We start from the raw sequence: 16,968 nt of genomic DNA, 5'->3' as shown, positions 1-16,968 counted from the left end.
TAATAAAACACGGTTAGGGGTTTGTTATACAATACATTTTTTCCCTGATGGACAAAAAAAAAAAAAAGACAGTGAGACAAGAGGGAGAGAAAATAACAAAACACACAGAGCAAACCGACAAACTCACCAGAGCTGTGACAGTACTCCAATTGGACCACAGGAAGCTGCCATTTGGAAGCCAAGTCAGTGTCCATGAAGTTAATTTCGGCTCCGGAATTCACCAGGGCTGAGACTATGTGACAGGTAGATCCATACTGCAGCCAGGCCAGGAGAAGTGTACAAAGTCCGGGGCCTTTGTCCAAAGGTGTTGCGTTCCTACTGATGAGCAGTGTCTTTTACCGGACAGGAAGCAGAGAAATGGCCAGACCAGGTACAATGAAAACATAGTCCATTAAAGAGGCATTGCTGCTTCTCCTTAAGTGAAATCTGAGTTCTCCCGACTTGCATGTGTCAGGCTATGATTTTGTTGATCTGGCCAAAGTAATGGACCGGGTAGGAGCGGCGTCGATGGCATCAGACGTTGATCGACTCAGATAGCCAGATCCACCAAATCGTCTAAGCATGGAGGCAGAACCCAAAGAATAGATTTCATCCTGGAAGTCATCGGAAAGCACATGCAGAAACCGGTCCCACATGGTGTGGTCGTTCCACTCACAAGCAGCAGCCAGGGTGCGAAACTTGATAGCATAATCTGAGAGTCATCGATCTCCTTGAGACAGACTGGATAAGACCCTCGCCGCCTCCTGGCCTTGAGCCAAGCAGTCAAAAACTCACCAGAGCTCCATGGAGAAGGTGTGAAAAGAGGCGCAACAGGAATGTCTGTTGTCCCACATGGCGGTTCCCCATTCACCAGCCCTTCTGTTGAGAAGTGAGTTCACACAAGCCACCTTCATTGTCTCTGATGGGAAAGCGGAGGTCTGTAACGTGAAGAACAGGGAACATTGTGAAAGGAATGTGCTACAGAATCCTGCCACATGTGGTAGGAGGAGAGATACGAGCCTCTTACTGCCCACCTGAGTGGGACCAGCATCGGAAGGTAGGCGGAGACAACAGAAGTGAGCTCAGCGATCTGCAACGCCATCATCTCCAGAGCCCTGTTAGATGCGGAGATCTGATCCTGCTGACATCCCAGTAAAAATCCCTGATGAGAGAGGGCGGAGTGAAGAGTAGATTCCTCTGCTGGGTCCATAATTGGCTAGATTTGTCTGTCAGAGAGCGAGACATAGATACCAAATACTGTGCTGCCGAAGACTGAGGATCCCGGCACCAGATGCAGTAGTGGGGAGAAGTTTGTGGATGTGTGCGCACCGTGGCATTGCAATGGGAAAATCTGTGAATAGTGTGTTCATAGGTGAGTGTGTGTGCTGTGGAAGTCAGGAGCAGATTCATAGAAATCCTCCGTTGAAACATAGTGAGGTGCAGAGAACAGCACCCAGCAAACTGGAAGGCAATTACTCTCCCAACACAAGGGCAGAGACCAGGAATCCTCCGCTGAAGCCTCGTAAGCACGGAGAGCAGGTGTACAGCAAACTGGAAGGCAACCATGCTCCTGACATGTGGGCAGAGACGGGCAACCAAACAGATACATGAGACAGGTAAGTACTTCACATCAAACAACAATCTAGCAGAGATACTGAGAACATGAAGGGCTTAAGTAGGGAGTGAATCAGTGAAGAACCAGGGGCTGCTAGCATGCTAATTAGTGGCATGATCAGCATTCCCCTGTGAACAATTAATGTTTCCATGGAAAAACTGATCATGCATGCTGGCAGCGCCTGCAAGACACGAGGGAGAGAAAATAACAAAACACACAGCAAACCGACAAACTCGCCAGAACTGTGACAGAAGGTCTCATTAAAACTGAACTGGAAACGTTTTACCAGGCCTTCAACATTTATACTTGATACTTATCAAATGCATTTTATGTATAGATTTGACTGTTTACGCCTTGTTCCAGACACATACATTCAATATTTAACAATGAAAATCTGTTATAAAAATGATTACATGTTTAACATTATAATAAACGAAACAAAGACTGAAATAATAATTCTATAAATTTTTTCAAAAATGACAACTATCCCAAAGTTGTGCCGTCATTTCCACAACACCAAAAATGTTTCCCCTACTACCCCGTCCCCCCCACCCAAAAGTTAGTGTACTTGTTTACCAAGTCAACAAAGTGTCAGAGAGAAACATGCTTGAAATGAAGTAGTTAGATAAGTGATGTTTGACAAGCTTCTATACTACTCCAACTCCTTTGAGAACTTGGCAGTGCAATACTACAAATATTGTTGACTTTTGTACAACAAATTGCTTGCTATGCCTCTCATTTATAAGCCGCTTTGGATAAAAGCGTCTGATAAATGACTACATGTAAATGTAAATGTACAGTCGAATGATTTTCAGGTGCTCTATGAATCATTCAAAAGAACAAAATTAAAAGAATGATGCATTTGAGAATCACTAACATACACAATCACTCTCACTAGAGACACTTGACACTTGAAAAAGCACTTGACCAACAAACTACACAGAGGGTAATGTGCACAAGGAGGTTGAACCAAAGGAATTACATCTTTTTAAGGTACATGACACAAAAGCCCACATCCATAAAGTATATCTGTTCTTACCCTCACACACAGGACAGCACTCTCCTGGAACGGTGACAGGATTGAGGCAGCTGTGGCCGCAGGCTGCCGCCACACAGCGAGCCTCTCCACTCACACACTGGCAGAAGGTGCAGTCGTCCTCACGCCAGTGGTCTCCGTGAGCCAAGATCTGCCCGTTCATGTAGCAGCCGGCAAAATTGAGCACCGGGTAGATTGGGTCTGTGTGAAAGATGGTGAGAAAACAGTGTTTATGTACTAACAAACAAATTAAAAATGAATAAATGCAACATAATGTTAAGGACGAGCCAACAAATCCATCCTACAGCAACGGATGAGTATTATTTCTCATTATTACTTCCATACACCAAGGCTGCATGTGACTCAGCTTATGGATTTTTTATACAGACGTACATGTAGTGTTAGCCTTCCAACTTAAGTTGAGCGGTTTCATGTGTTTTATTCATTGCTGTAAAATTTTCCAGACAAAAGCTACAGGGGAGAGGGAGAGTTGCACTTTAATTAACTACATAATGGCAAAATCATTCTCAAGCTAATTTCAACATAACCACAATCTGATAAATACATCATAAGTGGGAAACATAGCAAGGTAATACAAAGCCTTAATGTATTGGACAACAGGGTCTACTCATGAGAGAAGCATAGCAATCGAAATTACATGCTCCCAGGCAGGCTATTATAGTTTGTCTACAAAATAAAACAATGAGCAGCTCCCTGAACTAATTCGCCCTGCGTGCTCATTGAATTTTTAGAACACAAGTACATAAAGAATGTATCTTGCAAATCTTTCTTAGAACGTAATGTGAAATGCACAATATCTTTTGTGATGTTGAAAATCCAGTCACGTCGTAATTGCTTTAGGAATTTGTTTTGAACCTGGATGACATTGCTCATTAAAATAAGAAATAAAAAAAATCACCTTCTGAATCAATTATAGGCAGAGCATGAACAGAAAATGCAAAACATACCCTAAGGCATCAGTATGCTAAAGACTGGTTGTTCTATATAATTATAGTGTTGTTTGTGTAAACCTGCTCATGCTATTGATAAATTGTCACAATTTACAAGGGTGCTTTCAAACTAGAGCTTCTGGTATGGACCAGAGTTTGTTTGATGACGGAGTTCCTTCCATTGGTGTGAAAGCAGTCTTCAAAACTCAGCTGCGCACCATCCATCTAACACCTAAGTTCACTTAAAAAAGGGGTCTGGGGTTCGGTTTATGTGAAATCTGGTGTGGTTTGCAATTGGCATGAACGCAATCCGTTGTAACACACAGAAGTGAACTGCTATTGATGTTATTCATGCTCCTGGTCATACCCAGAAGTGTTTAGACCAAGCAATCAGACCAAGTGTGAAAACAGCCTTACTTTAACATGAAAGAAAAATGAGTGCAAACTTTTGAAAGGAATATCTGTAAATCTGTAATTTCTAACTCATGTCATTCCAAACCTGTATTACTATCTTTGTTATGTACAAAACAGGACCAAAATTTATCATGAAAGTAGTCTAGGTGATTCACGCATCCTATTCCAAGTTTTCTGAAGACATAATATATATTTTGGTGAGAAAAAAAAAACCAACAACTGAGATTTAAGTCATTTTTCAGTAAAAATCTTGCTATCTGTTGCTCCTTCACAAGCTCATTCACAGCAGCACCTGTTCAAGTGAGAACTTGTGTTATTTAGCACTAAAAACAATATTAGTTCTTACAGGAACACAAATGCCACTGTGAATGAGCTTCTTTCATAGCGCTCAATTTCGGGTTCTCGCCAAAACTTTTCAGATGCCTTAAAGGGGTCATGTCATGAGGAATTACATTTTCCTTGATATTTTGACAAATAAGACGTCATTCTACTATAAAAACATACTGTAAATTCCAGAACTTAAAACTTAATCCCCAATGGAATAAAATAATTTATTGAAACCAAGCTGCCATAACGCCCCATTCTTTACTTCCGCCAATTGGAGGTACTCATTAACTCAAGATGGCCTCTACGGCAACAACATCAACACCTATTTTAAAATCATCGTACCAATGGCCCCGCCCACTGGTGCTCACTTGGCTCGTAAACAGAGAAAGAGAGAAGGACAAAAGGCCTACTGTCTGTGGCCTAACTACTCCTGAACACAAAAGAGGACCCATCTGGACTATTTTGAATTAGTTTTGTATACAAACATGTACAACAAAGACGTCTTTGACAATTGTCATCTCTCTGGCACGCTTTTAAAAGATGCGGTGTCTAGTTTCATCTCTGAAGAGAAGAAGCATTTCATCAGCTGCTGTGGCTCCAGTTGTTTTGTTGCTTAAACTGCTCAACAAACTGTTCATTCGCCTATCAGCGTTATCTTTAATTGTTGGTGTATGTAAACACGTACTAGATGCACATCTTTGACAGTATTATTTGTTTCCGGCGATGTGCACCTCAGTTCAGGATGATAAACTGGATGTGTGCGTCTTGTGAAGCAGTCATAAAATGAAGGAATTAACACTGAAGGATATGGGGCAGTAGTAGCAGCAGCTATGGGACATTTGTTTATTTACTGTTGGAGTGACGCGCCACAACGGACACTTCCATTTGTGACAGCAAGACAGCATTTGTTTCCAAGACAGCATCATTGATTATAGCATCCGGTGTAGACAGGGAGTGAGTGTTAACAGTTGTGCTTGAGATGAATAGTGTAATATACTTTGTAGGATGGCACTTTTTGTACCACTGTCTCCTTAACATGATTAGCTTAAGTTTTCCTCTTTTGTAAGTTGCTTTGGATAAAAGCGTCTTCCAAATGAATAAATGTAAATGTAAATATATTCAGATGCAATGTGTGAAATGTACACTTCTAATATTTTGGTGCTTGTTTATTCTCTTCCGACTGAGTTTCAAAAATGGCTGAATTTGAGGGAATGCAATCTGTCAAGCCAATCATAATAGAGGGCATATACATTGAAGTTTAAAGGAGGAGCTGAGGCAAGAATCAAGCTTTTCAGAAAGATGGTCAGAGACAGGGTGGAAAATGATCATATATTACAATATTATGACTGTTTTGGTTATTTTTGGTTATTTTTTACTAACATTATTAGTGGACATCAGGGAAGATAATAAAGGGGTCTTGAAAGAGCATTTCAAGACCCCTTTAAGAAGACTTGGAATATTATGCATAGATGTCACATGAACTGTATTCAAGATACTTTTGGACCTTTTTTAAAGGGGTCATGACATGGGTTTTTTTATTGTATTATTATGTTCCCTTAGGTGCAATTATAGTATTAATATATTTTTTTTAAGAAAAACTTTTAAAATCTAGTGATTTATGACCTTTTCCCACCCTGTTTCTCATCCTCTGATTCAAACAGTCTGTTTTGGGGGCGTTTTCCATTTAAGACTTCAGTGTTAACGCCCACTGTTATGATTGGCTAACGTCAGTGCCTATGTATCAATTATTGAAGGCCCCAGCCAGAACAATATGCAAGTAAACTAAGTAAAAACACTGTGATTATTCATAATGAATGAAATTGCGCTTTAAAAAGTAGTTTAAAGTTTAAAATAGATTACTTACAGTTTAGCGTCGTCGTTGTTCCCAGAATAGTCGGCACGGACTTATCTTTGAGCAACAGTTTTCTGGCAAAGCCAGCATCATATTGAGATTTGTTCTCAAAACAGTCATCCTTAAAATGTACAGAACAAACGCTTAAGTTAACACTGCCGTGACTGGGACGTCCGCAAAAAATAAACTGCATCCATTTTTCCCTGGCGTCTGGATCTTTCGGCAGCTTATTCAGAGGTTTTGTTTGACCACAGCCAGGAACAGCACATCTGTGTGGCATCGTAATTTTCCTGTGCACAAGCAGTCTCTGTCAGAGCTCGCTGTCCATCGACTGAACACTTGTGAGGCGACGGCGATACTGAAATGAGCGTAGTTGTCTTTGCGCTTAAAGCGTAGTTATCTTGTGCTGGAGGCGGTCATATGCAAATGCTGGTACGTCACTTCTAACCGTCACGTCACTTCTAACCATGAATCCAGAACGAGCTGTATTTTGAGCTTGATTAAATAAATGATTCGTTTAGAATGGGGAGGACGTCTTAAAATATTAAGTTTTAATGATACAAAGACCTCTTATATACCAAAAGATCAAGGCAAATTTGGTTTCTCATGTCATGACCCCTTTAAGCTTTTATCATTCTATTGAAAAGCAGAATGAGATATTCATTAACATTTCTGCTTTTGTGTTCTACAGTACATAAAAAAGAATGTCATACAAGTTTGGAATGACATGAGGATGAGTAAATTAGACTTATTTTTGAGTGAACTACACTTTTAAAACAACAATTACTACTTTGGGGGTAATCTAACCTTCGCACACAGGACAGCACTCTCCATCTGGTATGTAGTAACGTTCGCAGTGCAGCACACCACACTGTGCCGTAAAGCACATGGACACCCCGCCCTGACAGCGACAGAATCGACAAGCATCCATTCTGAACATATCTCCATCATGGTACTCCACTCCATTGGAAGTGCAGGCCTGCTTTGTCTCTGCAAAACACAGTCATCCACACACAGTGCATTAGAGCTTGTCAATTTTATGATTGACAACACAACAAAACAAACAGGTCTCTGACGAAAGGGCCAAGAAGAATAGATAGTTATGGGGTATGCAGGGACCTAAACGTGGTGCATTTGTGTCCGAAAGAGCTTTTAGCAGCTGAGTTTTAGATGAGCCATAGAATTGATGCTCACTGGTCACCATGGCAACTCTTACGTGCAAAATTCCCCTTTCAGCTCATGTGTTACAAAGCCCACAATTGTGTAAATAGAAATGGTGTGTTTTACTTTTGGGCTCAAAAGTGAAACTTAATTAATATCTTTTTACATACATTCACACTGATAACTTCAAGCATAAAAAAAGAAAAAACTAATTCCAGACAGACACTACACTCAATTCTTAATTAGTATTTTTCTATTGTTTTAGTAATAATATTTAAATGTGCTTAACTAAAGTACATTAACTTAAAAATGTAAATATCAAAAAGGTATTAAGACTTGTTTTTAAAGAATATATTTTCAATTTCTCATTTAGATTAACCATTTAGGTAACACTTAAAATATAGGTTGTATATTTTAACAGTGGTTAACACAATAGTTATTGTTGCCTTGGACACTGATACCTATTGGCATGGATGCAGCATCATTTAAACACTGTAGTTTTCAGTTTCCAGTGCCATTGTAGAAATTAACTATTCACAGTCAGCCATAATTAATTTAATCCATGAGTGAAAGAGTCCAATAACAGGGCGGTTGCATAAATAAAGTGAGTATTTGGCTGGTCATGTGATACTAACATGGCAGCCCCCATGAGGGGATCCTTTCCATGTATAATTGATATTGATATGACTGGAGTCTTCATCTAATTGTGTTCATTATTTTATACATATGTTTCAAAATTACTATTAATTTTACATTTATGCATTTTACATACATTTTGTAAAAATGTGTAATTTAGAAAAAAAAAAAAACATAATCTGTTAATATAAACAGGTGAGCCAAAACATTATGACCACACACAGGTGAAATGAAAAACATTGATCATCTCCTAACAAGGCCACATGTCAAGATCTAGGTAGATTAGATGTTAAACGAACAATCAGTTTTCATTGTCAACATGTTGGATGCAGGAGAAATGGGCAGGGCCAAATTGTTCAAGCCAGATGACTGGGTCAGTGCATCTCTGAATCGGCAAGGTTTGTGGGGTGCTCCCAGTCCGCAGTGGTGAGTACCTACAGACAGTGGTCTGAGGAGGGACAAACCACAAACTGGCAACAGGGTGTTGGGCACCCAAAGCTCATCGATGTGCGAGGGCAACAAAGGCTATCCCGTCTGGTGCAAACTGACAGAAGGTCTACTGTGGCACAAGCCACAGAAAATTGTAATGTTGGTTATGGGAGGAATGTGTCACAACAAAGAGTGCATCGCACTCTGCTGTGTTTAGGACTGTGTAACAGCAGACCGGTTAGAGTGCCCATGATGACCCCTGTCCACCGTCAAAAGCACACACTTTTATTTTATATTTACATGCATGTGAGCATCAGAACTGGACCTTGGAGCAGTGGAAGAATGTCGCGTCTGGTTCAATTAGTCCTGTTTTCTTTTACATCACATGGATGGCCGGTTACGTGTGCACCGTTTACGTGGGGAAATTATGGCACCAGGATGCACTGTGGGAAGATGACAAGCCGATGGAGGGAGTGTGATACTCTGAGCAATGTTCTGCTGGGAAACACTGGGTCCGGCCATTCATGTAGATGTCAATTTGACATGTGCCACATACCTAAACATCGTTGCAGACCAGGTGAATCCCTTCATGGCAATGGTATTCCCTGAAGGCAGTGGTCTCTTTCAGCATGATAATGCACCCTGCCACACTGCACACATTGTTCGGGAATGGTTTGGTGTTGCCCTTGCCTCCAAATTCCCCACATCTCAATCTGATTGAGCATGTGTGGGATGTGCTGGACCAACAAGTCCAATCCACGGTGGCTCCACCTCTCAACTTACAGGATTTGTAGGATCTGCTAATAATGTCTTGGTGACAGATACCACAGGACACCTCCAGGGGTCTTGTAGAGTCTATGTCTCTGCCGCTCGGCACTGCTTTGGTGGCATGCGGAGGACCAACAGCATATTAGGCAATGTTTTGGCTCATCGGTGTATAATCAGATCCCTCTCCTTGTGCTCCAATATCCAATGATGCCGAAACTGTACATGAAAACATATCTGTTCAAAACCTGTAGACAGACTACAGTTGTAATGCAGAAGGAACTCTTCTCCTGCAACAAAGGTGAGGGCTTGGACCATTCTATATAGATCTTTCAAATGAAAGTGTGAAAGAATTTGAAAGCAATCCATTAACACAGGAATTATTAGAAACTTGTCCACAAAAAGCACCCAGACCCTGTGGGATTTGATCTTTGCACTGTTGAAACATTAGCCAATGTGGCACACAGGGTTTTTATTTCCAAGGAATAATTTTGTCAGTTAGTAGAAGTTCAATAATCTGGTGTGGCAACAGAGAGGTTGTCACAATAGATGGGCACTCGACTTTGTGTGAATTTGCTCAGTTTTCTAATCAAAGCTTTTTTGTTTCATCTGCCCAGGTATGGCACTCTTCTCTGGGTGACTGCTACTGGCAAATAATTGGAAAAAACGGTTTATAAAGCAATGCACAAAAGAAAAAAATTAAACTTTTCTCCCTGACATAAGGCAGATGTAAACCAAAGTTTTGTACAGAAGGATACTGTTATACAGATGGTTATATATAAATGTTTATTAAAGGCTGCCTCCCAAGAGCTTCATATCAGATGTTTTACATGAACAGGTGTTTTCTGTGTTGTGTGTCTGTAAAGATATTTATTTAACTGAACGTTGAAGAAGAATCACACACTGTACAGGTACAGAAGGGCTTGGAGGAGCCTTATTTGGATCAGGTGTTTATTGAAAGGTCAATAGATTTGAGTGTGAAATCTATGATGCTGAAGAGATTTTACATTAAACACCTGATAAATTATAAATATTCCCTACCCAATACCAATGCAATTCTTTTCACAATCCTTCCCACTCCTACCCTATCCTACCCAATCTCTACCCTAACATTTCTCATTTAATACACATTTTCCAACCTTATCCTTTACTTAAAAACATTTTCTTCATATTTTTTTCCTCAGTATTTTTGTCCTGTATTCCAATAAATATAATATAAATATTTGTTAAAAAAATATTTTGCCATTTAGGTAAGAAAAATAAACATGTTCTCTACTTGAATTTAGCTTATTTCTCTACTCCCATTGGCAGATAGTTTTTTCTTGTTTTAAGCATAAACCTCAACACATTATTTTGGATTACAAAACAAAATAATATGTTGTCAATTTGCTTCTCAAGTAAAAGTATCTTGTTTTAAGAATATTCTTAAAGATTTAAATGCCAAGAAATCTTTCTTTCCTTCCTTTCTTTCCTTTCTCTATTTTACCGGTTCGCAACACAATCCTAACCATTCCCAATCCAATTCCCTACCCATTCCCTACACAATTCTCTGCTCTATCTTACCCATTCCAACACTATTCCCAACCTAATACCCTTCACCATTCCAGCCCAATTCTCCACCCATTTTTTATATTATTCTACCCACTTCCAACCCAATTCCCTACCTTAACCTTACCCTTCCCATTCCCAACCCCTTACTAATTATCTACCCAATTTCATCAAGTGCCTCCCCAATTAACTATAAACATTAACATAAAGAAAACAAAATTCAATTGCTCATTCATGCTCATATACTCTATGCAAGCAATAATGGTAAACATTATTATTTGCTTGATCTCTGCAATGAAGGGTCCAACTCTTGAAATTCGTCTCAAGCTCTAAAATGCCCCTCTGGACCTAATTATGGAAATAAAGATGGAGTTGGGGTGGTCGAATGAGTGAGGTAAGCAGCGGTTTACATATCTTTGCTGATTGCGAGGGCTTATGAACATGCTCCTCCACTGTCCAATTGGAAGTCCGTTTTATTAGGAATTCCATGTTGTGGAATGAGAATTCCAATGTAATTCAGTTCTTGGCAGTAACATTCTCCTGATTATTGTTATTAATTGCAATAAGCACTTATTACATCTTAATAATTAATGGCAAAGTGTTTCTAATGAGACTTATCCAGCTGGCCCACAGGCTCTATGGTGGTGCAAGAGACTAATAATATGATATGACAAAGGTGAATAATTAGCAGGGACATGAGTGATAGTTACGTCAGCATCTTGACCTCCCAAATGTTTGGTGCAATGGCCCCACCCCATGGGTCTAATTCTTTAAGAATGATACAAGTGCCCATATCACAGTTACATTTAAAGTTAGAAGTTTACATACACCTCAGTCAAATACATTTAAACTCCGTTTTCACAATTCCTGACATTTAATTGTAGAAAATATTCCCTGTCTTAGTCAGTTAGGATCACTACTTTATTTGAAGAACGTGAAATGTCAGAATAACAGTAGAAAGAATGACTTTTTTCAGCTTTTATTTCTTTCATAGTAGCCTTCCACAAGCTCCTCACAAATAGGTGCTGGAATTTTGGCCCATTCCTCCAGACAGAACAGGTGTAACTGAGTCAGGTTTGTAGGCCTCCTTTCTCGCAAACGCTTTTTCAGTTCTGCCCACAAATTTTCTATCAAATTGATATCAGGGCTTTGTGATGGCCACTGAGGCCATGCTTGGGGTCATTGTCCATTTGCAACCAAGCTTTATCTTCCTGGCTGATGTCTTGAGATGTTGCTTCAATATATTCACATAATTTTACTTCCTCATGATGCCATCTATTCTGTGAAGTGCACCAGTCCCTCCTGCAGCAAAGCATCCCCACAACATGATGCTGCCACCCCCATGCTTCACGGTTGGGATGGTGCTCTTCAGCCTGCAAGCCTCACCATATTTCCTCCAAACATAACAATGGTAATTTTGGCCAAACAGTTCAGATTTTGTATCACCAGACCAGAGAACATTTCTCCAAAAAGTAAGATATTTGTCCCCATGTGCACTTCTGGCTATTTTATGGCAGTTTTGGAGCAGTAACTTCTTCCTTGCTGAGCAGCCTTTCAGGTTATGTCGATATAGGACTTGTTTTTACTGTGGATATATATATTTGTCTACCTGTTGATTGTTGATTTGCACTTTTCGCACCAAACTACTTTCATCACTAGGAGACAGAATGCATCTCCTGCATGAGTGGTATGATGGCTGCGTGGTCCCATGGTGTATTTACTTACGTACTATTGTTTGTACAGATGAACGTGGTACCTTCAGGCATTTGGAAATTGCTCCCAAGGATGAACCTTGGAGGTCCACACATTTTTTTTCTTTTCCCATGCTGTCAAGCAAAGAGGCACTGAGTTTGAAGGTAGGCCTTAAAAAACATCCACAAGTACACGTCCAATTCAGTACACCTCCTATCAGAAGCTAATTGGCTAATTGTCTAAAGGCATGACATCATTTTCTGGAATTTTCCAAGCTGCTTAAAGGCACAGTTAACATTCTTTGTATGTAAACTTCTGACCCACTGGAGGTGAAGAAAAAGTTAAGACACTATGACAAAACATACATAAATTTTGGTTTTATTGAAGGCCAAGACAAGTCTCGGCCAGAACGTGTCTTTTGTGGTGAAAAACTGGCAAACGACAGCATGAAACCAAGCAAGATGAAAAGACACCAGGAAACGAAGCACCCAGAGACAATCGGCAAAAATAAGGAATTCTTAGAGAGAAAAAAAGAGATGGCTCTGTCAAGAAGATCGACAGACATCAGAAAAGTATTCGAAAAAGCAGGTAGTGATTTACAGAACGCCACTAAAGTTTCCTTTGAGTGTTCGCTGTTGATTGCCAAGGCAAAAAAGCCACATAATATTGGAGAGGAGTTAATCAAACCCGCCTGCATTAAAATAGTGTAGGGACTATGTGGCCCACAAGCAGCTGAAAAGGTTAAATCTGTCCCACTTTCTAACAACACTGTTAAAGACAGAATTGATAAAATGGCAGAAAACTGCAAAAAACAGTTGCACAGAAAGCTTAGAGAAGTCCAATTTGCTATACAGCTGGATGAAACGACTACAGTAGCGGGAGAGTCTGTGCTTATCGTATATGTACAGTATGTGGACGGAGATGAGTTGAAATGGGACATACTTATGTCTACCAATTTACCCACAACAACTACAGGTCAGGATATTTTTACGGCTGTTGATTCATACCTCACATCGTACAATCTGCCCTACACAAATATAGGTAAGCTTGCTGCACGGATGGAGCTGCGCGATGATGGGTAGAAATAAGGGATTTAACAGCCGTTTGATGGAAAAGGCTCCAGACTGTGTAATTTTCCACTGTATGATACATCGCCAGGCACTCGCCAGTAAAAAACTGTCCAGAGACCTTGGTGACACACTGGCAACAGTTGTAAAAGTCGTAAACTTCATTAAAGCTCGCCCTACCAACCAGAGATTATTTGCACAACTGTGTGAGGATGAAGCGCACCAAACTCTACTGCTACACACGGAGGTGCGCTGGCTTTTGCGTGGCAAAGTGCTTGTGCGCTTTCTAAAACTGCAGGATAAAATCCTGGAATTTCTGCGAAATCAAAACACATTGTTGGAGCAGCTGACTGATGTGTTCTGGATCAAAACCGCATACCTTGCTGACATATTCACTCTTTATAATGAGACCAACAAGAGACTGCAGGGCTCTGAGTCAAACATCTTGGAGTGCAAAGAAGCAATTGATGCTTTTATGCGCAAGCTGGAGTACAGGGCTGGAAAAATGTCACAGGGGCATTTACAACACTTTCCACTGCTGCTTCAACATTCTGGGGGTACCGTGAGTGCATCTTTGCGCGCCGAGTTTTGCCGTTACATGACTTCGCTACAGGAGGAATTAAAGTCCCGCTTTGCGGATGTTGACACATTATCCAAGGAGTCGTGGGTTATGGATCCATTCACATCCAGGCTTGAAGATGTGGAATATCTTGGCTGTGAAGATGAGCTCAGCTGAACTACAAACTGATTCACTGTCAAAAAGTACTTCCAGGAGAATGGATTCAAAAGGCTTTGGATAGCCAGGGGACCTGTTGTCGCACCTAAACTCGCAAACTATGCCATTACAAAGATCATTCTTCCTTTCAGTACCACCTACCTCTCTGAGACAGCCTTCAGTGCCCTTGTGGCTATAAAAACAAAGTCACGCAACAGACTGGAAGTTCACAGCGATTTTAGACTGGCTGTCACTGGCATTACACCTGACATTCCATCACTAGTCAAAGGCATGCAAGCCCAAGGTGGGCATTAGCGTTATGTGTTTACGCTGACGTTATGATTAGCCTTGTAAAAAAATAAGGATCTGTGCATGCATGCATGTAAGTAAGCTACATACAGCATTCTACCGTGCATATTTAACATTACGTCATAACATTCAGTATTCTATGTTTATACACAAAATCCTGAAAAAAAGATAAACAACTGCGTTTTACTAGTTGTGTAAAAATGAAAATATTAGGCTAAAAGATTTCCTGAGTATTCATGTAATAAAATGTCATTAAAAACTTAAAACTTTTTTAAAAATTTAGTTACTATATACAGTGTGTGTGTGTGTGTGTGTGTGTGTGTGCATAGTATTATATGCATAGTATATATATATATATATATATATATATATATGGGGGAGGGTCACGGATTGTTAAATAGGTACATGGGGGGGCCCCCAAGGAAAAAGGTTGGGAACCACTGTCCTAAACGACTTGCCAAAACTATAGTTTGCTAATATTAAATCTGTGTAGTGGTTAACATTTTTTTTTGAATGACTTAATTCTAAGTTTATGTAAATTTCAATTTAGATCCAGTGTGCCTTTTAGAGGTGACTCAACATGGGGTGGAATGCTGTTTGAGCAAGAGTAGAAGGTACTAGTATTTTTTTCTTGGTTTTGTCTTTTTGAATGCCATAGTTTATAAATAAAAAACACTGCTTCATACCCCTTCCTGCTGAATATCATATGTTTTCAAGATAAAGCCTGACCCAAGCCATCTGGATGCAACGAGAGATTTGTAGAAGAGCAGATATTGTGCTCGCCCTCACTTGTTTTGCTGATTGTTATGACCTCACTGCAGAAATAAAACTGCAGAGATAAGGTCCTTACTGAAAATACCAGCTTTTCCTTACAAGAATTTGCATGCTGGTCCAGGATGATTTATGCTGGTTTGGTGCTGGTCTATCTGGTATTGGAAATCTTGCTGGTTGTTTTAGTCAAGAAGACTCGTTTGGACCAGTGTTTGCATCATTAACAAAAACATTTAAAACAAAAAACCTAATTAAAATAAAATAAAAATGACAATTAATTAAGTTTTTGATACACAGTATATTTTACAATTTAAAAACGTTTACAACTTGCCTTTCATGCCTTTAGAAGGGTTAAAAAATAGAGTCTGGCTATCCTGCTGCATTTCTGTTGTTTAATTTTTGTATTTTATTGATTCCATCCACAAGAGATAAAAACAACATAAAATACTTAAACAATTATATAAATTAAACCCCTCCCCCGACACAAACATGCACTGCAGTGGTCACTTACAATTAGAACATAAAAAATATATATATTTAAAAAAAACTACAAAATTGCCCTCCATTGTAAATATGCTGTAAACAGTTAAACAGGCTGTGACGAGGAGGAGGGTGGGGTCGGTCTGTCACTACACATGACAAGCCCCCAATCGGGCTAATCAGCCGAGGAGAGGGATAAGTGCAGCGGGATGCTGCAATTTGAGGAAGAGAGAGTTTTGTGTGCGTTTATGTTTTGTTTCTTTTTGTTTAAGTTTAAATTAAAATATTACTTTGACTGTTCAGCCAGTTCTCGCCTCCTTTCCCATTTGAACCTTGTTACATTAGTGCCGAAGCCCGGGAGGGAGGAGGGATGCAGTGTCATGGAGTCCTCACCACTACCGTCTGCACAAAGGAGCAGCGGACGCCGTTCGTGAGGGGAGGAGGGGCTCGCTGCCACCCGCCTGGAGCGGTGGAGCTGCTGCCAGGGGCAGAGGGGCTACTTACCGGCTGCCAGAACATAGAGGGGCATTTCATCCGGCAGGGAGCAAGTTCTCTGGTTTGCTCAGTTAAGAGCGTCTGTTAACCGCCAGAGGGTGGCGTGATCGAGGACCAGGCGACAGCGTGTCTGGGAACAGGCAAGCAAGTTTTTTCTCTCTCTACTCACTCTCTCATTGCCGCATCCCACCCTCCTCCTCATCACACAGGCTTCTTGTGTAATCTGTGTTTTTCTATTTTTGTTTTAGCATACATAGCATATCATATTCATTAATCAATAAGGGTCTCTATAATGGGGTATAATGATAGTGGGTGGGGTCTGTGTGGCATCAACTTGTGAATGCAGATATGATGGCTAGATTGGGTTTAGATTACACTTACATACCTTAGGATCAGGATAAGCAGTTCAGAACACATTCTGATCACAAACGTGTTTACACTTGTCTTTTCAATGCATATGTGGACAACATTCAGATACAGGTTGCATTTTGGAGTCATGTGTAAACAGGCCTAAGACAGTTCCCGTTCAAGTCGGTCACTTTGACGATGCATCAGTAGCTGATGCTATGGGAGCTCCTCCTAGGGGCAGTAACCTTAAAACCCTATATCATCATGCCAATCTGAGTGGCTGGTGATGCTTGGCTAAACACAATATGCTTGTATAATCGCAGGCATATAAACCGGAGCCCAGAGACACACCATCAGAATTTTCCTCTTTCTGGGTCGG

At 40.4% G+C, this 16,968-nt stretch overlaps 1 protein-coding gene across 2 annotated transcripts in view; it reads right to left on the bottom strand.

The window, feature by feature from the left end:
* Positions 1-16,968, bottom strand: part of crim1 (cysteine rich transmembrane BMP regulator 1 (chordin-like)) — a 163,494-nt gene that overhangs the window by 37,919 nt on the left and 108,607 nt on the right. Inside the window, exons 6-7 of one of the 2 annotated variants that reach the window (XM_052145627.1) lie at positions 6,981-7,163; positions 2,634-2,831 (exon numbers count right to left, since the gene is read on the bottom strand). In XM_052145627.1, the coding sequence (XP_052001587.1) occupies positions 2,634-2,831; positions 6,981-7,163 (381 nt within the window). The remainder of the gene's footprint in view (positions 1-2,633; positions 2,832-6,980; positions 7,164-16,968) is intronic. The other variant, XM_052145628.1, reaches the window with a different exon arrangement.

Source organism: Xyrauchen texanus, chromosome 16, assembly GCF_025860055.1.
Source record: "Xyrauchen texanus isolate HMW12.3.18 chromosome 16, RBS_HiC_50CHRs, whole genome shotgun sequence".
NCBI classification, from domain to species: domain Eukaryota; kingdom Metazoa; phylum Chordata; class Actinopteri; order Cypriniformes; family Catostomidae; genus Xyrauchen; species Xyrauchen texanus.
Note: the sequence above shows the minus strand (reverse complement) of the source record. Positions and strands in the feature narration are given on the sequence as shown.